Source organism: Phocoena phocoena, chromosome 1 (assembly GCF_963924675.1).
Source record: "Phocoena phocoena chromosome 1, mPhoPho1.1, whole genome shotgun sequence".
In the NCBI taxonomy this organism is placed as follows: Eukaryota; Metazoa; Chordata; class Mammalia; order Artiodactyla; family Phocoenidae; genus Phocoena; species Phocoena phocoena.
The window spans coordinates 112,109,344-112,135,037 of NC_089219.1; the positions used below are offsets into that span (position 1 = coordinate 112,109,344).

Here is a 25,694-nt window from a genome sequence, read left to right on the forward strand (position 1 = left end):
ATAAGAAAGAGACAACGAATGAATGAGACGTGTGAGAAAGATATCAAATAAATTCTGCTAAATATTAAAAGGATGAGGAGAGAAGGGAAATGAAATATACCCCTAGACTGAAGGAAAAATGAGCCATTAACCTTAGACTAAAAAAGGACATTTTAATAGAATAGAAATGCTACTCTCATTTAAAAAGCAACTTGAAGAATGTCTCAAATGCTCAGTTGTTCTTCTGAATTAAGTATTAAGATTTATTCACTAACAGTGGCCGTTAACAGACTAATGACATAGTCAAATGACCCAATTAATAAATTAGGATTATTTTCCTACCTATCTCAAAATCTTCTGGCTGTCCCTATGGATTATCTGCCCACCTCCCCATCCTCTGGCAGAGGCCAATAAATGAGTAACAATTCCGCCAAGCACGGAGACTTTGAACAGATAAGAATAAAGGCTCTTTTTGTATATGATTCTTAAGAAAATACTTTGGATAACTAAAAAGGACACTTCCATCCTCAGAACAGAATAGGCATATCAACATTTACCTTTCTGTACATATATTACCATTTCTCCATTATTTTATTCCTACTTATTTAAATACACCAACTCCACTGGTTGAAATCCATCCTGATAGAAACAGCTATGGTAGCAAAATAAATAGAAATGTCCCTTTACCCTCTGTTCTTATAGGCCTGAAATGAGCCAATGAAATAAACTCATAACCTGGAACAGAGCATTTTTTTAAAAGGAGGTGTGATAAAGGGGAAGGAACAGTTGTAGGAAGCTCCATGGATGCTAAAATTCAAGGCAAATGAGTACAAATTTGCTAGAAGACATTATTCTCTCCAGAAAGAATCAGAAAATATTCTGGGAGACTGAATGAATTCAAAAGAATTACGACTACAGGAAAATACTTGTATCAAGACAAAATGACAAAAAGCACAAGCATTCAGAGCTCAGAGAGGAGACATGTCAAGAGGGCTTCAGATCAGCTGGCCCTGGAGGCTTAACAAGGAAGCCATTAGGGAAACCCTGCTGGGCCTAATTGTTTTTAGAACATATGGTACTTTGTGCCACCACCCAGCTGTGAATTCCCTGGCTTTTGTCAGCTTGTGTCACAACCTTAAGAAAATAGTAGCTTACCCCCCTTCTACGAATTTACTATATTTCTTCTTCTTATAACCTCCTGTACAATTGTGAAGGAACTGGACCATATATAAACTCCACATCTCCACTTTTAATTATATAAAGAAAACAGCATGACTGTCACAGAAAAACAATATAGAGAAAGCACAATACTGAGCCTATGATAGAAGCTCAATAAATACTTAATGTATCGGGTCTGCTTTCAAAATGTTATTTCATTATTACATTCATCACAGTTGCTGGGTATGGGCCAAAAATCATTTAGTGCACAAAGAAAAAGTTTACAAAGCTTTCAGCATTTATTAAAATTAGGGTGACTGCTGTATTTCCTTTGTAGAATACGTTTAAGTAAAAAATAAGGTTTCATTTCTAGAATGTTGAGCTGAAAATAAGTTTAACAGAATGAATTATTTGTATATGGAAGATAATAAATATTTGTTTAATGGAATTGGAACTACAAATGCTAAAAATTAAAAAAAAAATCTCGTACTAAAGATATAGTACGTAAACCAATACATTAAAAAATTCTATCAGTACTTAAAAAACAGAACATTCTTGATTAATAAAATCTTTGACATCCAGTGAGGAAAAGTTCCTTTCAAAGTTTTAAAAACAAAGATCACACGACTCTTTGGCTACAATCTTAACTGAATAAAGAAGCGAATATTTACTAATCTCTAAATCATAATAGTAAAATGATAACTAATAACTAGAAGGATATGTTTTCCTAAAAATTAACCGAATCAACATTTCTTTTGTGTATTTAACATTAGTTACAAAAGTTAACTTTTCATTGATGACAGTCAGCACATTTGCATCTGGACCAGTTTCAAGAACCAAATTACAAACCCCAGAATACAGAAACATCTGCTCAGTTGTAATTATAGAGCCACTCACTGTAGCCTTCTCACAGTATGCCATTCCCACAGTTTTTTTTTTTTCACAGTAAGTACATTGGCGATACAAGTTCACAATAAATCATAATGGTACTATGAATATTATTTTAATATCTTTAAGCAGTAGTAGATAGAGAAAATGCCAGTCTTTTAAAATATTTTTATACGGTGCCAACCGGTCTGCTTTGTACAGCATGAGAGAAACTTTGCAGGTTTTAGAGACCCAGTTCACACAATCATATCCTAGAGTTTATATATATATATACACACATATATATATATATGCTGCGTGACTTGTGGGATCTTAGTTCCCCAACCAGGGATTGAACCCCGGGCCCTGGGCAGTGAGATGTGGAGTTCTAACCACTGGACCGGCAGGGAACTCCCTATATATATATTTTTTTAAGTTACTCTAAAATACAAAGTGAATCCAATTTTAGGGATAAAAATTAAAAATGGCTCCAATAACTAAAATGAGCAAAGGTGAAACAAAATATATCAGAAGTTCTGTATAATTATTCAATAAGAAAACAGCTGTTGAGCTTTGTAAATTTTCAGATTTGTTAAAAATCAGAAATGAAATCTTCGTTGTGTATTTTATTCTGTAATTCAGAATAATGGTAATGCTGCCAATGCTTAATTATATTGGTGATTCTTAAATCAGAGGCATCTTCCTTCTTATTTATGCTTATATTACTGATTTGCTGAAAAAGTCCACAGAAATTGAGAAAACACAAACTTTCTTAATAATCCTTTTGCCAGACCCTACAGTTGTGAATTTTTATGGACTCCGGAGCTGAACTAGGACCCTCAAGAGAGAAATATAGCTTTCTCCAAAGTGCCCTCTATTTACTTATTTTCCACTGTTCGTGCTTTTCCCCCAAGAAGGGGTCCTGTATTACATGCTCTTTGGGTCCACATGATCATTTTTTGTTGTCTTATGTAAAAGCCAAGTGCATTTTTGTTGGTTTGTTTGGAGACCAGGTATTCCACGGAACAACTAGCACATTTTTGGAGAATCTTAATATTTCTGGACTCCTGACTTACCTTTCCTGAGGGTCACGTCCCAAATAGAGCACCCTACTCCAGGACTGGAGGCAACTGGTAAATTATGGTTTCTCATTGTAGAACTACTTAGCAAGGAGAAAAGGGACAGGTCAGTAACCAAGTGTCATGGAATGGATTCAAGGCCGAAGACTTTTTGACTCCTAAATGAAGCGTCCCGCTTCCTCCAAAATATTATGGTGCAGTCCAGCCTTGTCCCCTGAGATACTGGTTGGGTGCTGATGCCCTCCTAGGTGTGAGAGGCCCCGCTGGGGCTTTTGGTGGCTGAACCTTAGTGCAGCTTGCTGTGCACAGGGTAGAGCAAGGTCATATGTTCTGCCCCCTTGAAAGGCAGCTTCTCATTGGAATAATAGTGTACCACTTCCGGGATGTTGTCAAAGACAGCACTCGTCTGATTCAGGGTATACTTGTTGTCTTTGGTCTGAGCCACTATGATGTGGACACATCCTTGACTAGTCCTGGAACAAAACCAAAATTGAGGAGAAGACATGAATGAGTGAGCAGAGGGATCCCTCCCCACTGAAAACAATCTCAGCCAGATTCACAAGCGAACAGGTTCCCATCCACTACTGGAATTGTGATATTCAAACAGAAATGCATTCAGCACTCCAGTGAAGCTCTCAGAAGCTTCACAGCCCTCTCAGCTAAATGCGTAGCATCCCTTGGGTTGTTTATCCTTAATACACACAAGTCATCAGGCCCTGGACCGAAAAGAAAAAAAATGTCCAGTCCCTCCTGGCCCCCAAATTGCCAAACTAGTGCTTAAACCCAAGTATGAGACCACGAAGGTGAGGTTTAAAATCACCCTCTTTGTCATGGCTAAAAGGACATGTGTAAGGTTTCCTCCCCAAAGAACACATTAAGAATAATAATAATAATAAAACTGTTTCCTTCCTCCCCCCACGGCCAACCCAATCTGGAAAGACTGTTCCTGGTTGTGTATAATGACAGCTGGCACCGAAGGCTCAAAGATCTAATCCACGAGCCCCAGTCTCAGGAACACAGCAAAGCTATTCCTGGTATTGTGTATCTGGTGGCCTATCCCGTTTTCTGAGCCATGCTGCTCCCCCCGACAACCTCTTATCCCCTCCAGTCTGATTGTTTCAGCTGCAGGGGCTCAGCTTCCTCAGGAAGGAAATGCTGTTAGGGCTCTTGACAATGATCCTCCAATATAGCACCACTGAACTCGCAAGAGCAAGGAGAATTTCCATGACACCAGCTCCACCAGGCCTACCAGGCCAAAATGAATGTTCTGTGTACAACTGGGCAGGGGAGTCATTGCAAGGCAGTGTTTCCTTTTTCATCAAAAGAAACTAGTACCAAAATTGCAGCTGGCATTTTGACAATCAAGGGATCGGATTTATTAAAGTCCCAAACACTAGGGAATAAAAGAACCACTGAACTATCCTGTTAGAAATTATTTTTTTTTAATCAAGAATTATTTCTCTGCTGAGAGGACCTACTTTAGATCACGTAATGTAAGGCAGAAAGTGATCAATGTACAACAGTAATAAAATGGGACTCTCTTTATCATAAGAGGTATTGGGACATTTACCCAATACCAATTCGGTATTCTTTTTTCGTTTTTGGCCATGCCATGCGGCTTGCAGGAACTTAGTTCCCCAACCAGGGATTGAACCTGGGGCCACACGTCAGTGAAAGTGCTGAGTCCTAACCACTGGACCGCCAGGGAATTCCCCCAATTTTGCATTCTAATCAGAGCATGTCTTACTCTGTTGTCCAAGCAAATGCATCTTATTTTCTGACAGTACATACCCCTGTGAACCACCTTCAAAGTATAGCTTTTTTGCCTGGTCATCTACCCATGATAGGAAAGTCTCTTCTGCATCCGGACAGGGAGGCTACGATACTCACTTTAGTGCAATGGAGTACCTACTGGTCCCTGACTCGCTGTTTCGAACCAGGTACCCAGCTTCTTTGCAGGGTTGTAGTCGACTCTCAGCCTCAGCACGGGTGATGGCACCATGATACCAACTGAAAAATGGGGCAGGGGGAGAAACCACGAGCATCAAGATACCAGTCCAGACAGGGCATCATTCCATAAAGCATTATTTGAAATGAACTTCTAGTGAAAGCTCAAGAGCTGGACTAGATCCTGCTTCCCATTCAAAATAGACAAAATGAGATGTGGGTAATCCTGGATCACAAAACCTATCAATCACCTAAGAGGGAGTTAACAGGGCTAGTGTCATTTTAAAAGTTTTCACTCTATGCGGAGGAATGGAATTTGAGATCAGGTTCTAGGGATGCAGTGCATTCTCTACTCTGCACAAATGCACTGGGCTTTGAAAATGGGTTTTCACTAATAAGTCCCACCCAGACAAGTATTCAGCACCAAAAAGGATCATGTAAAATGGTCCAGTGTGCCCTGATTAAGTTCCCGGTCATTGTGTGTTACACGTATCTGTGGAGGAGACTCACGGCTGCTTCTCCAGGGGCAGGGCTGGGTCCACTCTTTCCCCCTCACTGTGGTCAGAGAGGGTTGGCTTCAAGATCTTCTGGGTCCAACTCTTCTGTCGGTGGTGTTGCCTCACTGTCTCCTCCTTGACGGAAGGTCGCTCAGAGCCTTCAAACTGAACTGGAAGAAAGGCTCCATTTAACATCAGGGGCCACTGAGGTGACCCATGTAAACTTCAAAGAAAAGACCTTGTCTGCCTCATCTTAGGAAAGAAGCTTTTCCCCCTCTTTAATTTGAGCTAAAATACATTGCAAGGGACTTCCCTGGTGATGCAGTGGTTAAGAATCCGCCTGCCGATGCAGGGGACACAGGTTGCAGCTCTGGTCCGGGAAAATCCCACATGCTGTGGAGCAACTAAGCCCGTGTGCCACAACTACTTAGCCTGCGCTCTAGAGCCCGCAAGCCACAACTACTGAAGCCCATGCGCTTAGAGCTGGTGTTCTGCAATGAGAAGCCACCGCAATGAGAAACCCGCGCACTGCCATGAAGAGTAGCCCCAGCTCACCACAACTAGAGGAAGCCCGCGTGCAGCAACGGAGACCCAACGCAACCAAAAAAAATAAATTAATTAAAAAAAATACTGCAAAAGGCCCTGGGATAGCTGAGCTCCTGCTGTCTTTGATATCTGATCAAACTGTTAGCATCCACGTGCAGCCACTTTTTCTGCAAGATATTTATTAATGTAGAACAGTTTTAGAATATGAGAGGAAACCACTTTAGTATATTTCAGCATGTTCTTTTTGTTTTTAAAGATTTTTTCGATGTGGACCATTTTTAAAGTCTTTATTGAATTTTTTATAATATTGCTTCTGTTTTATGTTTTGTTTCTTCTTGGCCATGAGGCATGTAGGAGCTTAGCTCCCCGACCAGGGATCGAACCCGTACCCCCTGCATTGGAAGGGAAGTCTTAACCTCTGGACCACCAGGGAAGTCCCTTCAGCATGCACTTATAAAAAACTCTTCGTTTTGGTATATTTAGAATAAAAGACTAAACAGAGTTACAGGTAATCACTCCCTGCAAGAGCGCATATCATTCTTCGACACCAAATGAAGTTTTCACTATGAAATAATAAAGAGAAAAATCAACTCAGAAAGAAACTACTAATAGTGAGTGCCTTAAAGATGCTATGACATCTAGGTTGGATAGAAGATAAAGAGATAAAATGAGCAGCCTCTAGCACTGTAGCAGGTGCCCAGCAGAGATTTGTGGAAAACAATTCTAAAATAAGACAAAAACTGATTTGGGGGTGGGGGAGGGAAGGATTGGGAGTTTGGGATTAGCAGATACAAACTATTATATATAGGATAAACAACAAGGTCTTACTGTATAGCACAGGGAACTATATTCAATATCCTGTGATAAACCATAATGGAAAAGAATATGAAAAAGAATATATATATGTATAACTGAATCACTTTGCTGTACAGCAGAAATTAACACAACACTGTAAATCAACTATACTTCAATAAAATTATATAAAAAAATTGAAGCACACAAACAGAAAACCTGACTCAAATGTTTGCTATCAAACAAACTACCTTTTCTATTCACCCTTTACATTGACTATACTTTTTGTTTGTTTGGCCGTGTGGCTTGCGGATCTTACTTAGTTCCCTGACTAGGGATCAAACCCGTGCCCCCTGCAGTGGAAACACAGCATCTTAACCACTGGACGGCCAGGGAATTCCCTACACTGACTATACTTTTAATCAAAGACATAGCTTTACTGTTAGAGGGAAAAGATATCCCTAACTTTTAAAATCAAAGGCAAAAGAAATTCGGTGGCCAGGGAGAAGCAGGAGGGAGAATTACCTTTAATAACTATTGACAATCTACTTATCAACTTCCTCTTAAGTTATTAAAAAAAGTTCATACTTGAAGAATTGATTCCTTTAGGAGGATTTTTGACAGGAAAAAAAAAGCTAGCTTCCTCCAGCTTTCCAACCACCTCTCCTCTAATCCATTTGATCCACTACTGGCATCTTATAAACAGGGATTTTAACAGGTTTGAAGAGTAGCACGAAGTAAGAGTTAGAAAAAGCTGCTCTCAATTTGATAGCTTTGGTGGTGATTAGATAAGGTTTTTCAATAGTGACTTAAGGCATTTCCAAAATAGTCGCATACTGCCAAGATAAAGGAAAATAAAGATACCCAGAAGGATACAGGATACGTGCAACATTAAGGGCTCGTCTTCAGTCCTGATCTTCCAACCACAGCCAAATTCTCGTTTCCCCATATCATCAGATTTCTTGGGAAAAGAGGCTTGCAGTTGAGGAACATAAAGAAAAGAGCCTTGGCTGCAAAGCCCCGGCTGCGGCTGGCGAGGTTTTCCATCAGGGAAGCAGAAAGCAGGAGGGAGCGGGGGGCGCGGACCCAGCCCTCACCCGACAGCGCCCGCACGATCTGCTCCTTCTTCCACTCCCAGGGCTGCTCGTACTCGGCCGCGGGCCTCTCGTCGTCCTGGGGTAGCCGCGCCTTCCGCTCCGGCCCCTCGGCGCGCGGGCCGCCTTCAGCCGCCGGCTCGTAGGGCGTGTCGTACAGCTGCGGCGGCTTTCCCAGCAGCTCCTTGGAGCTCCGTCTCTTGGCCAGCGCCTCGGGCTTCGTGCCGTTCTCCCCTGGCTCACAGGGGCTGTCGAGCAGCTGAAGAGCCTTCACCAGAGGGTCTTTGGAACCTCGTCGTCTGATTTCTGAAAAACACACACCGTTCACAATACTTTTGAAGAAAAGGTGTCATGGAAGCCCGGTGATGAACCCAGTTACCACTGCACCCCCAACCGACAGGTCTGTCTGGTTGAAGGTGGCCTAGAACGCCTGGATTGTTCCTTACTGGGCTGATGGCTGCCCAGCTGGGGGAAGGGCCCTACAACTTCTTCCTGCCAGTTGCCTGAGCCAGATAATGGGATCAAGCCAGATAATAGGATTGAGTCCAACGATTAGGGGATCACAACCGAAGACAGGCCTGCCTCTGGGGCCGTGCACATGCAGTTTGGAGAAGTGGCCTCAAGGCAACCTGCTCCACAACTCCCCGTCCCCCTGTCTCCTCTTGAGTGTGGTTCACCTTCAAAGCGTTTACATCTTGTTAGGAAGCTGTGATCAAAGTTATGTTAATAAAAATTGAGTGTTTACTATATTCAAGCACTGGGCCACCACATACACTGATGTAAGATATTTATGTGCGTCAGACAGCGTTCTTGACCTCTAGGCGGTTTCGACGTAGTGACATGTTCACAAATAATACTTAACAGGCTAACAACGACAGAATAAATAAAAGTAAAAGAGGAGTTGGGGGAAAAACAACAAAAATAATATCTCAAGAGCTAACATTTAGCCATAGTGTACCATGCATTGCATTTTTCTAAGTGCATTGTAATTTTCACAACCGCCCTATGAGATAGGTTCTATTAGTTCCCTATATAACAGAAGAGAAAACTGAAGCACAAAGAGTTTAAGGAAATTGCCCAAACCAGCAAGTGCAAAGCCTGGATTCAAAAGCAGGAAGTTGGGCTCTAGAAGCCATACTCTTAGCCACCACACTTGGACTGACTCCAAGTGGAAGAGAAATGGAAGATGCATTGACTTTGATAGAGAAGGTCATTTCCAGTGGAGGAAGCTGCATGAGTGAAGATATGGAGGTGGGAACTAGAAAGGGCTTGTTCCCATCAGGGGGAATCGAGAGAGAAGTTCAAAGGACAGAGGCCAAGAGAGGAGAGGGGTAGCGGGGAAAAGAAGCTGGAAAAGTAGGCAGGACAGGCACCAAAGTGCAGAAGTTTTAAAAGCCAGAATTAAAAAGTTTATATTGTGGAGAACGATTGCTAGTTTTTAAACAGGTAATAATAATTATATTTGTGATTTGCTGGAAGATAACTCCAACACAGTGTACAGGACAGAATAAAGGTATGGTCTGAACGGAGGCACAGAAATGGATGCAAAAAACCGGATGCAAATCAACCAACCACCAGCTAACCAGCCAGCCAGCCACAGTGGGAAGGAAGCAGCAGCGTCTGGGGACTGACCAGCTTGGGGCCCAGAGGCCTTGGCAGGTAGAGTCAGCGATGACTAGAGTCTCTGACAACCAGAGCTGGTGATATAGGCCAACAGAAGTTATCATGCTGTGGTTCCTCTAAATGCCCACGAGGAAGCCTTCAATCTGTCCACCCGGTCACAGTGAAGGAGGACTTTTCTAACACAAACACCTCACCTCATCACTTAACACCCAATAAGTTCTCAAATGTCCACTTACAAAGTGCAAACTGCTCAGCATGGCATGGGACACCTTCTGTGGTCACATCACTGCCTCCCTCTCCAATTTCTTCTCTCAATACCACCCTATCCCTGAACCCCTTAAAATCCAATTCTTTGTTCCAACCAAACGGAACTTCTGAAGTTCCCTGCACACTGCACTGTCTTATACCCACCAGTGTTCTGGTGATCTGCCAGTCCTTTGGAGTCTAGCCTAGCATCTCCTCCTCTTTCCTGCCTACCTTCTCCTCCAGTGCCCCATGTCCCCCAGGTGCCACCGCTTTGCCAACCCACTCTCACCTTGCATCTCTCTCAGTGTATGGATTTATTTGTTGATGTGTCTGTATTTCCAATTTGGTGGAGACTGCCAGGCCAGGGACCCCCATGTCTTGTTTGACTTTGTAGGAAACAGTTGTGCTAAATAATGGTTGGATGGATGGATGGGAGGAGAGAGGGAGGGGAAGGAGCTCTAGAACTTCTCCAGGCAGGTGACAGTATGGACCTGGAGCTCGGCAGAGAGATGAAGGTCAGAGGTACATGTCAAGGAGTTACTCACAAATGGATCACTGTTGGTATTGTGAGAATGAAAGCCATCACCAGAGAAAAGGAGGCTGATTGAAAAGGAAAGAGGATCAAAGGCAAAATCTGGGACTTCTTCAGTTAAGGGTGGATGGAAGAAGAGGTGCCACCAAAGAAGACTGAGAAGGAATGGTCAGGTAAGGATGAAGAGGATCAGGAGACTTACAGTGCCATAGAAATGAAGGAAAGTGAGACTTTCTACAGGTAACTGAAAATGGGCATGGTGACACTCTATAGAGAAGAATCACTGACTCCTTAAGACTTCTATAACAAGGAAAGGATACATTCTAGGGAAAAGTTATTAAAATCAGGACACTAAATTCAAAGGGGCAGAATTTATTAGTAGGATGAGGTTCTAATTCTGCTGGATAGGGCCCCTTACTGCAGCTGGCTCCAATCCTATAAAAATGCAGTTCTAATGCATTAGAATCACCTGGGAGAGCTTTAACAAATACACATGGCTGGGTCCCATCACCACAGGTCCTGACTGAATTGAGCTGGGGTGGGGCCTGGGAGTCAGAGTTGCAAAAGCTCCCCCAGGTGATTCTAATAAGAAGCTAAGCCTGAGAAGCACTCCCACAACACCTGGGTCCCCACAGTCCCCATCCCAGTTCCTCTTGCCCTCCAGAGCTAATCTTATCATTGCTAGCCCCAGCCCAAGGAAAAGGGTCCTCCTACTATCAAAAACTTCCACATCCGAATGTGAGAGTTAGAAGGACTATTCCCCATCCCCAGGCCAGGAAGGTGCCTGGGGTTATTTGAGGTCTCCTGCATCTCTGGTTCAAGCCTCTTGACTTTCAATCGACAGTCTTTTTTCTTCATGGCTTATTCTAGATGGAGTTATGGAAAACAAGAAACAAAAAACTCACTCTGCTCTTGGTTCAATTAAGATAAGCCTGGAATTTATGAAAAAGAACTTTTCTATAGAACTAGGAAAGAGGAAAGAGAAAACACAAAGGAGTTCAAAGGACTAATTTAGAATTTTAAAGTTTCTGATCAAAACCTAAGTTTACCCTCAGACTGGCACAGGCTGGGGAAACCTTTCCTAAGGTCCCTGCTTCAATTCTGTCCCAGTCGAACAAAACAGAAAAAGGCTTGACTCCAACCTTAAGATAGAAGGAGTCCTGCTCACAGGAAAGTTCAATGAGTTTGTGTTAAAATGATGTACAGTGATTAGAATCTTGAGTTCTTATTACACATGTATTTGGGTTTTTACTTTTGAGATGAGGCAGCACTTGTATTCCTTCTATTTCATTTTATTAATTTTTTTTTTGGCTGCACTGCGTGGCATATGGGATCTTCACTCCCCAACCAGGGATTGAACCCGTGCCCCCTGCAGTGGAAGTGCAGATTCTTAACCACTGGACCACCAGGGAAGTCCCAAATATATGACTGTTTCTTTTCTTTTTTTTTGGCCACACCACGTGTCTTGTGGGATTTTAGGTTCCCGGACCAGGAATCGAACCCAGGCCCTCTGCAGTGAGAGAGTGGAGCCCTAACCACTGGACCGCCAGGGAATTCAGTATTCCTTCTATTTTAGATAGTCACTGCACACTTAGAGCTCTGGGAAAAACACTGGAAAGTATACAGCTGAGAATGTTCCTTCCCAGGATGATCCTGGGATTGGGCAAAATCTGCAGAGTATGATCATCTTTTTCAACAATGTTTAATTACGGGGAAAAATAGGGCTTGAGCGCAGGGCCTATCTGCCCCTTCAAGGGGAGTAACCTTCCAGTCCCTTCCAGCACCTGGCTGCCCCCAACCTGAGGCGCCATAGAAACAGAAACAATTGCGGGGGCTGCAAGCCGACCCTTCCTGCAGGGAGAATAGCCCCTGACGTGCAGAGCTGGCTCCGAGAGGAAACGAGCCTGAGAAGGAGGAAATGGCTAGAGGAAGCTACGCCCTGGCTCTGCCGATAGAGGCCATTTACCACGGCAGACAACAGAATACAGCCAACGGGCTGCAGATAAACACCCATCTCACCAAGGGCTGAACTGAGGCCTGACCTGCACCAGTTCATATCTGCAACTGGTTGCCGTGAAACATAATATTGGCTGAAAATTTTCCCTTCTCAATTCCCAACTCTCACGGTACATAAGTATGCCATCTATATTTAAAAACATCAGCAGAAGACTAAGACTTTCTTTTGCTAAATTAATTCTAGTTAGCAATTAATATCCCCCTATACATGTTCAGAATTCTCTTTGAAAATGGAATTCTCTCTCCAGAGTGTCTAAATAATTGTGATATTTTTCACATATGCATGTACTAGGCGTGTTACACCTGCAGCTCAGTGGAGCCTCATCATAATGCAGCAAGAGATGTGTTAGCCCATTTTCACAGGTGAAAAAACTGAGGCTGTGTAGTAGTCAGCAGGGGAGCCATTCACTACTAGCTCCAGAGCCCATGCCTCCTCTATCATATCTTACTTTATGCCTCAAAGATTTCATGTAGAATGCTAGTTACAATTTCTGTCATGTACATTTTCCCTTAATCCATTCCATGTATTCAAAACATCAAACTTAGAGTCTCATAAGGCTCTATGTTTCTCTTAGAATCAGCAATAGGGATCTTTTACCAATGTTTAAATTTTGATTTAAAATTAATATTTTCCTGTCGAACAAATCTAAATATCTGAACAAAAGCAGATATAATTCAGAAGTCCTGAAACTTAAGTTTAACAAGCAAAATATAGACAAAGTAAATAAATCAAAAAGTCTTCTATTTATATTTTTTCCATAATGGATAATTTTTTAAATGGAGACTGAAAAAACGAGGTTCTCCTTTAGATTTGACTATCTACACCAAACAATAAAACCATTTGGAGGCAACAATAAAAATTTAAAAACAATCTGTGACTGGAGCTCGGTAACTAAAACCAAAGGGTGTTGGATGACCTGGTATCCCCACTCTCCAGCTGCATAACTTGGACAAGTTATTGAATCTTTCTGAACCTTGGTTTCCTCATCTGTAAAACAGAGCCTTCTAACACCCACTACTCAGGGCGGTAGGATTTAGTGGGGTAATCTGGCAACTTGGCACCTAGTAGACGCTCGACTTGTGTGATATCAGCTGCAGAAGGAATTATCATGCTGAATGCAGGCTCATCTTAGGGAACTTCTAAAGATCCTCCCAATGCTAACGTTTTAATCTGGTGGCGAAAACTTATCATGCTAAATTAAGTAGAATGTTTCTGCTAATTATTTAGCTAAAACGTTCCTGCAAATCTAACAGAACAACAACAGGTTTAAACTAATATTGCCTTGTACTGATTGTCATATCTTTATTAACAATCCTTTGGAGAAATCTAAGTGAGCATTTATTCATAAATTTATAAATCCTTAGCTTTTAAAAGTTAAGAGCAAAGTTTTGGGCAGGGGGGAATCCAGGGAGCCTGGGTCCCCTAAGCCTTGGCCATAGGAAAGTAATAAATGCCTCAATTTCTGTTCCTTCCTCTGTTCCCTGAGGCAGATGGTGATTCTTATTCTCCTCTTCATGGCTAAGTGCTAAGTGACATATTTTCCGCTCTGTTAGGTCTGTTTGCCCCTTGGGTTGTGAGGTCCATAAGGACATGGGTCCTGTGCATCTTGTTGCCTGGATGCCCAGAGCCCAGCACAGGGCCGGGTGTATGGTAAAGAAATGCCTAGGAGATATCTGATGGTTGTTACAAAATACCATCATGAACAGTGTTCTATACATCCAAGATATTGTTGAAATCAGGCATGTTACTTCCACTTCACAGGTATTAAAAAGGCAGTACTGGGAATTCCCTGGTGGTCCAGTGGTTAGGATGCCATGCTCTCACTGCCGAGGGCCCGGGTTCAATCCCTGGTCGGGGAACTAAGATCCCACAAGCTGCGTGGCATGGCCAAAAAACAAAACAAAACAAAACAACACACCCAAAAAGGCAGTACAGAAGTTGGGTGCTCCACAGTTAGATCATATTCTTCAGAACCCTCTCTATCTCCTGCTGAAATAAACAAAATCCCTAACATTTCTCAAGAAATGTGAGACATTTCTGAGCTTGGACTTGACAACCAAGCCCACAGGGAGCAAACTGAACAGAAAAAAGTAAAAGGTTTAAAAAAAAAAAAAAACAAAAAAACCCACCCAGCAGCAAATCTTTTATTCCCAGCTTCCGATAAACCCACTTCCTGTTATTCTGTCCAGCTGTGTAACCTATGCATAGAATAAGAGATATATTCTCTTATACCTTTGTGATATATATTTTATATATATACAAAGCACATAAATATATATCACAAAGCACAGAGAAGGTGCTTTGTGATATATATTTTAAATGAAGGGCTTTTTAAATTCACCAATATAATATTTTTTAAAACAGCAAAGGAAAAAAAGCTAGTAATTCTTAAATGTTAGTAATTTAAATTTTTAATAAATTTGAATTTATCCTCCAATTGAATACATTAGTTTTGTATTACTAAGTAAATTTATTCAGATAAACTGTTTAAAACAGAGCCTGGAACTTAATAAATGTTCAAATATTAAATGCTAGCTACTACTATTATTACATTTATTTCGTACTGGACACTTTGACTTTTATTTTTTTAATTTTTAAATTTTATTTATTTATTTTTTGGGGAAAAGCAACAAGTTACATAACAACTTTTGACTGTTAAATACAACTTTCCTTGTGAGTCTGAGTGGAAAGGTGCCTTGCTTATATGTAAAGTTTAAACTTTTTCATACATCATTTCACAGGTCCTGAGGCAGCTTGGTGTAGAAAGCAGACCACCCAGTCTGGAGTGGGAAGATCTGGGTTCCAATTCCTGCTCTGTCTCTTGAAGTGTCTTATGAACATAGGAGAGTCAGAATCTCTTTGATCTTATTTTCTACCCTGTAACAAGGGGGTAGTATAAGGGTCCCCTAGTTTCAGGGTTTTGTGGTGATTATATGGGGAGAGAAAAAGACATTCACTTTAAAAGCAAAGCACTTTCCCTATTATCAGTGTGGCTCCACAAAAACAAAAAACAAAAAACCTGAGATAATATAGATAAACTACTTACTCCAATTAAAGAGAAAGAGAGGAATAAAAACCAAAGGACAAAGAAAGGTGAATCAAAACAAAACATTAATTTTTTGCTTTTTTAGAAAATCTTTTCCCTCAGTTTTATGTAAAAGAAAATCTTTCCTCCTATTCCTTTCAAGCCTCTGATATTTTTTAAAATTCTGACTAAGTTCATTTTCACTTCCTTTCATTCACAGATTTCATTAGAGGTCACAGTCCAGTGACCTTCAGGGTCACAGCCTGGCCAGGGTACACCCTTCCCAAATGTGATGCCTTATCTTTGTAAGCAGAGAGCAGGAAACAGAGCAGTGCTTTCCTGCTGCAGCTCAGTCTCACTCTGAAGCCTGTCTTGACCCTTCCAGGGTGCTGCAGTTACCCTCATGCTCAACTCTTCTGAGACTATGCTTATGGAGCCTGAGCTTACAGCTTTTCTATCTGTTTTTAAACAGAAGAGACAAAGTCTTTAATGTGTGACCAATTATTCCTTTCCCAGGCGTGAAACCCACGATGTTCAAACAAGGCTCCCTTGAGTCAGCACTTAGAAACTGCATTTTTTCATTCCAGATTAAAGCATGTTTTAAGGAAAATTAGGTGAATAGATAACTTACTCTAAAATTGCACAAATAAATCGAAATAATTAGTTTTTAAAGTATTGTTTACACCAACTTAAGAGAATTATGAATAAAAGGGAAAAGTGTGACACAAAAAATGACAGTGATTGCTCAACTCACAAGTTGGAATTATTCCAACTTGAAAAGTTACAAGAGTAGTCAACTTTAGTTTTAGGATGTTTGCCTTGAGTGGTTTGGCTCATGTCCGTGATTAATACTCATTCCTTAGTAATTAAATTTTTTTCCTCCAATATCGTAAAGCTTGTTGAGAAATCAATCTTCTACTATAAAACAGAGGATCACATCATGTCTGCAACTTTTTTTTTTTTGCGGTACGCAGGCCTCTCACTATTCTGGCCTCTCCCGTTGTGGAGCACAGGCTCCGGACGAGCAGGCTCAGCGGCCATGGCTCACGGGCCCAGCCGCTCTGCGGAATGTGGGATCTTCCCGGACCGGGGCACGAACCCGTGTCCTCTACATCAGCAGGCGGACTCTCAACCACTGCGCCACCAGGGAAGCTCTCTGCAACTTTTAACAACTTAAAGTACTTTAAGTATGTGTTAGTCCCTTGGTACAGATTTATGACTCCCATTATGGATGTCAAAGCTTTGAAAGTGGCCAAAGAGTGTATTTAAATAATCTTAAAACTGAAGATCACATTCTGAGCAGATCTGCAAATTCATAAATGTCATTTTGCATAGAATTAGAAAAACTTTAAAGACTCCCACAAATTCTAAAACTGAAGGACAGAAAACCATTAGGGATGTTAACCAGATATTTTGACTTTAGTTTTGAGTATAATTCTGTTTCTTCCACTCAGCAGGATCTGGTATAGTCCCTTCTCCCCTCTTCCCAAAATACACACTGGTGATTATTTTTACTACGTTCTGAGTGAGTGTGAGATTTCAGTCTGTATAAAGCAGCTCCTGGTTACAAACCTGTTATCATTTGCTGTGCATCATAGGGTTCCATGTATCCATCATTCTCCCCTACTCTTTCTGCATCCCTTTGGCCTTTCGTCCGTTTAGCATCATAAGGGTCAGCGTAGTCTTCTAAAATGATGACCTGTAAAAGAACCAGACAGGGGAGTTGCTAAGGACTGTCATATACCAGAGTGACAGTGGTATCAAAAAGACTGCTAAAAAACCTGCAGACCCAAAAAGAGGTCAAAATTTCCAACCAGTTCTGAAGAGCTTTTGCACTTGATTACACTATTATCCACCCAGCTGGACAAACACCTGGTTTATTCTGGTAGTATAATTGATTGGCAACAATCCATCTAAATTCTCCTGCTTATCCCCAAGGCTCTTTTCACCTCCCTCTCTCTCTCCAAGCAATAAGGCATTTGCTGGTTAAAGTGTAGCAGGGGTGGGTGGCAGAAGGTGGAAGATGTCTATGGCTTTAGAGCACAAAAAAATGAACTGGTCTACTACATTTTCCATGATTTTGTTTTTTTTAATGCCAACCAGTTGAGCAATATAGCCATGGTTAAGTCAGCCCATCACCCACTGATACTGAACATCCACCAGCACTGGCTAGGCACTGAGAGGGAATAAAATAAGACCAAGACTTACTTTTTGTCCTCAAGGAATTTGTAACAGCTCTAAAGAGGCAGGCTTCATAATAAGAAGCCTAAGAAATAGGTCACAGCTGAAGAGTATTGTGGGAGTTCTAGGTTCAATAATTTATAGGCAGACTGATTCTCATAGACTACGATCAGATAGAGTTTTGATCCGTATTTGCTACAGAAAGCATCCATCCTTCCAAAAATAGAAAAGTGCCTGGGAAGGTGGTGTGAGTGCAATAGTTCTGTTCTGCAGCAGCTGGGTGACAATGTGGGTGCTTAGGGAGCCTGAGCTTGACAGGTGCTTCTCAGGGAGGAAGAGTTTTATGGGGAAAAAAGATATATTCATTTTTAAAGCACAGCACTTTATCTATTGTCAACGTGGCTCCACAAATAAACAGCTAGGATAGTATAGATAAACTACTTATTCCAGTTAAAGAGACAGAGAGGAATAAAAACCAAAGGTGAATCAAAATTAAGGGAGGAAGCCCCAGACCTTGGTACAATCTCTGATTACATTCTCCAAAGAGTTCACGGAGAAGCACCACTGGAGCTGGCAGAAGAATCCAGCTAAACAGGGAGAAGTGAGGAGGAGGGGACAGCCTGGATGAGAGTCCTCTTCCTGGGAGGAGATGGCCTAAGAAACTTTAGACATCTAGAAGCGACGACCGATAACCGGGCAATCACTGCAGAGGACGGTGATCACCATTCACTCCCTCACTCCATTCTTCTTGCCTGAACATGTGTACTGCATCCCCAAGGTACAGCGAGGAACACGAAGCATGATACTCAGTGCTTGGCTGCAAGGTGCTTATGATCTAGTTAAGCACATGGAGAGACCACTGACTAATGTCTGGACGAGCTGATCATCTCTCCATGGCTCTCCTGGCAGTGTCTGGCAGGGGGGTAGGTACGCTGTAAATACTTGTGGACAGAATAAGTGGAGGAATGAATAGAAGTGCCAATGCAGACACACGTGGTATGTGCTACCACTCCTGACTCCATCCGGGTGGGCCACATGTTTGAAGACTGGGCAAGAGAAAATTAAAGTTCTCATGACAGGGAAGTGATTGCCTGGGCTGGAGTCTGAAAGCTGGGGGTAAGCTCTTCTCTCTCTCCTTCACACGGAACAGCAGATTTAAAAACAAACTAACAGGGACTCCCCTGGTGGTCCAGGGGTAAAGATTCCACCTTACAATGCAGGGGACAGGGTTTCGATCACTGGTCGGGGAACTAAGATCCCACGTGCAGGGTTACTGAGCTCTCGCGCCTCAAACTACAGAGCCCACGTGCTCTAGAGCCTGCACACCACAACTAGAGAAGAGAAAACCTCCTGCACGCCACAACTAGAGAGAAGCCTGAGCACTGCAACTAAGACCCGACGCAGCCAAAAAAAAAAAAAAAAAGAAACAAACAAAACCCCACTCATCTCTGTAAGAATGAGTGGGTCTCTTCACATGTTCACACTCCTTTTCTTAACTGTCTCACATTGGACAGCACCCAGAAAACCTCCGTGTGTAAGAAGCAGGAAACACCTTCTGTCCTGATCTGTAATTTCCCTTCAGGGCATTTCCTTGTCCTATTCTGTAGCCTCTGCAGTCCTTAGAGCCCTGTGCCCCTTATCCTATATGGCTCCTGTACAGTAAATGTTCAAGGGATGAATGAAAGGGCTGTAATCTTGTGGTGCTAGTGAAGGGCTGAGAAACCCTTTACTGGGTTGAAGTGCAAAGAACGATGGCGCTTCCAAAAAGCAGAGAAGGGGGTTAGTTGAAATCAATACTTAAAACAATTTAGAGGTTACCATTCCTTATGCTCAAGAAGGATAAAATTTACACACAAATCTAGCTTTGCAATTCCCCTGGATTTCTAAATTAAAATAAACCACATCTACAAGTGGATCACATTTAACAAAGCACCCAACTGTCTCATTCAATAATTCTTCTGATAACAAAATTAAATGGGAAGTACATTTCTGCCAAGTTCCCCAACGCCAGAATGAGAATTTTTCAAGATTAAAAAAAATATCTATTTTAAAAGGTCACTTAGGAGTCAAATGTTAGAGGGGGTAAATACATCCTCACCTTCTCTGAGGTATAAAGAACCCTAGAGTTTAGCGGGTTCACGATGCTCCCTTCCCACTGTTCCGCTTCAGTAGGGGAGAGGTGGTCCAAGGGAGGTTGTATTCTTACCGTGTCTTGCTGCTTAATAATCTTGCCCTTGTCCAGTTCGGGTCCCAGGGAGGAAGGGGAAGAGGACGCGGAGGAAGAGCTGCTGTTGCTACTGCTGCTGCTACTACTGCTGCTGGGGTAGTTGCTCTTCCCATTCTTCTCCTGAGTGTCCACCTTGATGAGCCTGTTGATGTAGGTGCTGCAGCCTGAGCTCTTGGCCGCGCCCCGGTGGGGCTCCTCCTCGGTGGCCCGGGAGTTCTTGCGGCCCTTGCCCGCGGCGGCCTGAATCAGACCCTGCAGGCTGTCTCGGGATAGCCGGCTATCCTTGGGGGGGCCGACCCCGGCCCGGCTGCTCCCCAGCTCGGCCGCCGAGTTCTTTCGGCCCTTGCCCGGGGCGGGCCCCGCGCCGCCCGCCTCCGAGTTCTTGCGCAATTTGCCGCCTCCCCCGCCGCCGGGCTTGGCCCGCTCCGACACTGTCTTCAGGTTCAGGGGGAACTCCTTGAACCACTTGGCCGCCATGAGGGGGGCCCGGCCGGCGCGGCTCAGGAGCGTCGTGGCCGCGGAGCAGGCGAGCGAGGAGGCCCAGCTTAGACACGGAGAAGCGCCAGGGGCCGGGGGCCACTGCATTCCCCGGGGCTGGGGCGCTAGAGGCCGCAGCGAGGCCCCGCGACGGCTGCTCCGCTCGTCCCGGGCCGGCCGTCGCCTACACCCCGCAGGGTGGGGCCCCTATGGCCCGGGGAGGGGTGTTCGGGGCGCCGAGCGGGCGGGCGCGAGCCGCCGCTCCGGACACGGACGGCGACAGGCACGACGCACTGGGGCCCCGCCCGAGCTCGTCTTCAGCGCCTGCACGGCCAGGGGCTCCGCGGGTCTCCGGGGGCGGCGGGCGCCGGGGGCTTCCCCTGCGTTTTCCTCCCGAAGTGGGAGAGGCCGGGCCCACGGAAGCCCGGGGACAGCCCTGCCCACACTCCCGGGGACCAGGGGAGACGAAGCGGAGGCGGCGGGAGTGTCCCCGGCGCCGCGACGGACGGTGGGCCGCCAGCGGGCAGCCCGCCCTCTCCGCGCGCCCCTCCCCTCCGAGGCTGGCGCCTCCCCGCCCGCCACCTCCCGCCCAGATCCGGGGGCGCCGGGGTCAGTGCCTCTGCAGAGGCGGGTCCGGGGTGCATGTTCGGGGGAAGGTAGCAGCAGCTCTACGTGCTGACCGGTTGCGCCCGCGTGGTTAGGGACCCCCACGTTTTGGGTAAGCAGCTCCCCATCTGCACTGAGCCGGTCTCGGCCAGGCGCTGCCTTCAAACGCAGTCCAAGTGCTCCACGTGCACCTCTCCGACCCAGGATGGGAGCCCCTCCACTCCTAAAAGAGCTAGGCGTGCGCCACTGTCACTCGCTCCACTCTCTCTGCAAGCATATTTTGGGGTTGTGTGTGGGGGGAGGGTGTCTATTAAAAGCGGGAGCAGGGCCCGCGGACGCTTGCTCCCGAGCCGGTGCAGTTACCGTCCTAGCGAGCACTCCCGAGCCGGTGCAGTTACCGTCCTAGCGAGCACTCCTGGCGCTGCGCAGCTAGCACGCAGTTCTTCCCGCCCGGCCGGGCTGCAGCCGCCCGGGGATTGGCTGCGGAGGGGCGGCCCCGCCCCGTACCCCGCGGGCGTCGGAGGAGTAGAAGCGCGCAGGAAGGAGCTAAGGCTCAGCGTCTGGGCTGCAGGCTGGATGTACCTGGCAGGGAGAAGGTACAGCTTTTTGGTTCCCGGCCCCGGGCTGCCGGGCGGACGGTGGCGGGGACCTGGGCGTTGGGAGGCGTTTGTGGAAACTGCACCTCTCATTTCCCCCCCATGGTGGCGGGGCGCGTGTTACCCGTCGGAGCTTGTCGCTTGCTCTCGCCAGGTGCGTCTGCAGAACGAATTTTTAGTGGGGTTGGTGGGTGGGAGTGGATACCAGGCTGAATTTAAAAACTTTAAATTTAACTTTTTAGCTTAAAAAACTAAACGTGCTGTTGAGGCTAACGCAATACGTTCTAAATCCAATACAAGCCAGGGGGACTGAATGATCCTGGCCACTCATTGGCTTCATTTGTGTGGGCGTTGGTTTGTGAGGTGGAGTGGCAAAAGAAATGCTTGCTTATTCCAGCCATTCTTGAAAATGTGCCTTACCTTTAAAAAAAAAAACTTTATTGAGATATAATTTGCACACCATAAAATTCACCTGTTTTAGGTGTACAATTAAAAGGTATTTAGTATATTTACAGTGCAGCCATCACCACAATCTAATTTTAGAACATTTCCCTGTTTAGAGCATTTGGGGTGCCAAAAGGAAACCTTGTTAGCAGACACTCCTCATTCCCCGCCGCCCCCCCCACCCCCAGACCTAGGCGGCCACCAATCTACTTTCTGTCTCTACAGATTTGTCTAGTCTGGACTTTTCATATACGTGGAATCATGCAATATGTGACCCTTTGTGTGTGGTTTCTTACTATAGCATCATGTTTTTGAGGTTCATCCATGTTGTGGCATTTATCAATATTTTAGTCCACTTATATTGCCAGATAATATTCCATTCTTTGGGTATACATTTTATTTATCTGTTCATCTGTCAGTTGATGATCATTTGAGTTGTTTCTTGTTTTTTTAAATTTAATTTGTTTTTGGCAGCGTTGGGTCTTCGTTGCTGCATGTCGGCTTTCTTTAGTTTCTTTCTTTAGTTGTGGCCGGGGCCACTCTTCCTTGCGGTGCGCGGGCTTCTCATTGCGGTGGCTTCTCTTGCTGCGGAGCACGGGCCTTAGGTGTGTGAGCTTCAGTAGTTGCAGCACGCAGGCTCAGTAGTTGTGGCACAAGGACTTAGTTGCTCCGTGGCAGGCATGTGGGATCTTCCCCGACCAGGGATCGAACCCGTGTCCCCTGCATTGGCAGGCAGATTCTTTAACCATTGCGCCACCAGGGAAGTCCCTGAGTTGTTTTCTTTTGGATATTGTGAACAATGCTGCTGTGAATATTTGTGAACAAGTTTTTGGTGGACATCAATTTTAATTTATCTTGAGTAGATACCCAGGAGTGGAATTGCCGGGTCATATGGAATTCTCTTTAACTTTTTGAGAAACTGCCAAACTGTGTCCCAAACGGCACCACTTTACGTTCCCATCAGCAATATGAGGGTTCCCATTTCTCCACATCTCAACACTTATTGTCTGTCTTCTAAATTATAGCCCTCCTAGTGGATGTGATGTATCCTTGTGGCTTTGATTTGCATTTCCTTAATGGCTAAATACGTTGAGAGTCTTTTTCATGTGCTTATTGGACATTTGTTTATCTTTGGAGAAATCTCTATCAGGTGATTTGTCCACTTTTAATTGGTTTATTTGCATTATTATTATTATTATTTTGGCTACGCCAGACTGCATGCAGGATGGTTTCTCTGACCAGGGATCGAACCCAGGCCTCTGCAGTGAAAGCGCCGAATCCTAACTACTAGACCACCAGGGAACTCCTTATTTGCCTTATTATTGAGTTGTAAGAGTTCTTTATATATACTCTTTGTCTTTTTTTTTTAAATAAATGTATTTATTTTTGGCTGCGTTGGGTCTTCATTGCTGCACGGGGGCTTTCTCTAGTTGCAGCAAGCAGGGGCTACTCTTCGTCGTGGTGCAGTCTTCTCATTGCGGTGGCTTCTCTTCTTGTGGAGCATGGGCTCTAGGCGCCAGGGCTTCAGTAGTTGCGGCTCGCAGGCTCTAGAGCGCAGGCTAAGTAGTTGTGGCGCACAGGCTTAGTTGCTCCATGGCATGTGGAATCTTCCCGGACCAGGGCTCGAACCCATGTCCCCCGCGTTGGCAGGCGGATTCTTAACCACTGCGCCACCAGGGAAGTCCTACTCTTTGTCTTTTTAAAAACACAAATAAGACACTTTTCCAGACCAAGCAATAGAGTGGAAGCTCATGACTTTTGAGTCATATGGTTTGAATTAAAAAAACAGACTTCTCTATTTATGAGCATAAATTAAGTGATCTTTGACAGACTACCAGATTATGGTCTCTGAGCCTCCAGGACTTCATCTGTACAGTGGGGTAATAATGGCAAGTTCTGAGAGTTTCCATGAGGATTAAATAAGACAATGTACATTAGCTGTTTAGTTAGCATAGCACCTGGCAGGCCCTTAAAGGCATCTTTGAAAGATTTATGCTGGGCCCTTGCTTGGGAGGTGTTGCTGCCCTCCCTGTTCCAGAAGCCCATAGAGTTTTCCAGGGATTACCAGGAAATTGGGAGTAACAGCCATAGCCTGATTCTGCCCATAAACCTCTCTATTTTTATTCATCAATACTTAAGCCTTTTAATTATCTTAACCACTGTTAGTTCTATTTAAATTTAGTTGCAACTAAAGCGGTTTCCTCCTGCAGCTGGGAACAATTTAGAGGACAGTGTTACTACTTTCTTTTAAAATTTAACGTTTTTGGGGCTTCCCTGGTGGCGCAGTGGTTGAGAGTCCGCCTGCCGATGCAGGGGACACGGGTTCGTGCCCCGGTCTGGGAAGATCCCACATGCCACGAAGCGGCTGGGCCCGTGAGCCATGGCTGCTGAGCCTGCGCGTCTGGAGCCTGTGCTCCGCAACAGGAGAGGCCACAACAGTGAGAGGCCTGTGCACCGCAAAAAAAAAAAAAAAAAAAAAAAATTTAACGTTTTAATTTTTGTTTCTCCCAAAGTAAAGAAAAAAAAATCCCTTTAAAATGACTTTGACAGCCTTCTTACCTGCAGGAAAAGAACCAAGGGCTGATCTGTCATGCCTCTGCAATGAAGCCTCCATGAAAACCCAAAAGTATGGGTTCTGAGAGCTTCCAGGTTGGTGAACACAGTAGAGATTTGGGGACAGTGACACACCTAGAGAGCATGGAAGCTCTGTGCCCTTTCCCTGTACCTTGCCCCATGCATCTCTCCCATCTGGCTGTTCCTGAGTTATATACTTTTTAAATAAATGGCAATCTAGTAAGGAAAACGTTTCTCTGAGACGTGAGCCACTCTAGCAAAGTGATGGGACCCAAGGAGGGGTCGTGCGAACCTCCAGTCTATAGGTGGTCAATCAGAAGCACAGGTGACAACCTGGGCTTGCAGGTGACTGGCGTCTGAAGCGGGGCAGTCCTGTGGGACTGAGCCCTTAACCTGTGGAATCTGATGCTATCTCCTGGGTAGACAGTGTCAGAATTGAGTTGCACTGTAGGACACCCAGCTGGTGTCTGGAGCAGTGCTTGGTGGTGTGGTAAAACTGCTCCCCCCCAAATCGGAATTGGTGACCAGAACCCTTAATAGGTTCTGGAGATTAAGATATGGTCCACTTTGCTGGGGGGCATGATTCTGCGTGCCACAGTACCTATTCAGTAATGTGATGGGGAATGATCCTGGCATTCCTCTAACTGTGGCTGGTTGGCTTTGCAGGAGATCCTGTTGGAAAGAAACTGCAGCATGTAAGTTGTTTCCTTCTGCTGATAAACAAGCCTCCTTCCACCCACACCCTTCTCTTCCTTCTCCTCCTGCCTCCCAATGCCCAGAGCTTAGGAGTCAACCCCAGCATTTCTTGCCTGTTGATTCTGACACTAAATGTGCTTTAACAATTAGCGATTAAAAAGGTCCAGTGGAGGGCTTCGTGCTTGGAACCCGAGTCTGGAAGGAGGAAGGGAAACCCTCTGTCAGGAAGCGGGTATGGAGGCTTCTGCCGGGCCCTGCTTGTTATGCCCAAACTCCTTCTGTTGGAGTTTGCCCTTGGGAGGTGCAATGCTAAGACCTGTGTTTGACAGGTCCTGGAGCAGCAGTGACTTCCGACCCTCTGCTGAAGTATTTGGGAAGAATGGAGTGTTGGAGGAACAGAAATCTCCAAGTGAGTTAGCTTGGGGGTTTGCTTGGTGCTGGGACGCTCAGTCTATAACCTGGATCCTAATTAATCTACTCAGTTTCTCTTC

The 25,694-nt window shown here is 44.6% G+C and overlaps 2 protein-coding genes across 2 annotated transcripts in view; one reads left to right on the forward strand and one right to left on the reverse strand.

The window, feature by feature from the left end:
- Positions 1–3,369: 3,369 nt before the first annotated feature.
- SHE (Src homology 2 domain containing E) lies at positions 3,370–20,395 on the reverse strand. Its single transcript, XM_065890772.1, has 6 exons — positions 19,790–20,395; positions 16,975–17,101; positions 7,963–8,265; positions 5,541–5,697; positions 4,974–5,093; positions 3,370–3,556 (listed from the first exon to the last, which is right to left on the reverse strand). The coding sequence occupies exons 1-6, from the start codon at positions 20,393–20,395 to the stop codon at positions 3,370–3,372; spliced, it is 1,500 nt and encodes a 499-aa protein (XP_065746844.1).
- Positions 20,396–20,932: 537 nt separating this feature from the next.
- Positions 20,933–25,694, forward strand: part of TDRD10 (tudor domain containing 10) — a 55,019-nt gene continuing 50,257 nt past the window's right edge. The window contains exons 1-3 of the mRNA XM_065888414.1: positions 20,933–21,141; positions 25,174–25,202; positions 25,533–25,612. Of these exons, the coding sequence (XP_065744486.1) occupies positions 25,201–25,202; positions 25,533–25,612 (82 nt within the window). The 5' untranslated portion in view covers positions 20,933–21,141; positions 25,174–25,200. The remainder of the gene's footprint in view (positions 21,142–25,173; positions 25,203–25,532; positions 25,613–25,694) is intronic.

Bases quoted from the DNA above. Each gene is read 5' to 3' on its own strand.
- SHE (XM_065890772.1), bottom strand. From the start codon at position 20,395: ATGCAGTGGCCCCCGGCCCCTGGCGCTTCTCCGTGTCTAAGCTGGGCC. The intron at 17,102-19,789 runs GTAAGAATACAA...GTTCTTTTACAG, and splicing joins TTATTAAGCAGCAAGACACG to GTCATCATTTTAGAAGACTA. The intron at 8,266-16,974 runs GTTTGTAACCAG...TGTGTTTTTCAG, and splicing joins TGCACAGCAAATGATAACAG to AAATCAGACGACGAGGTTCC.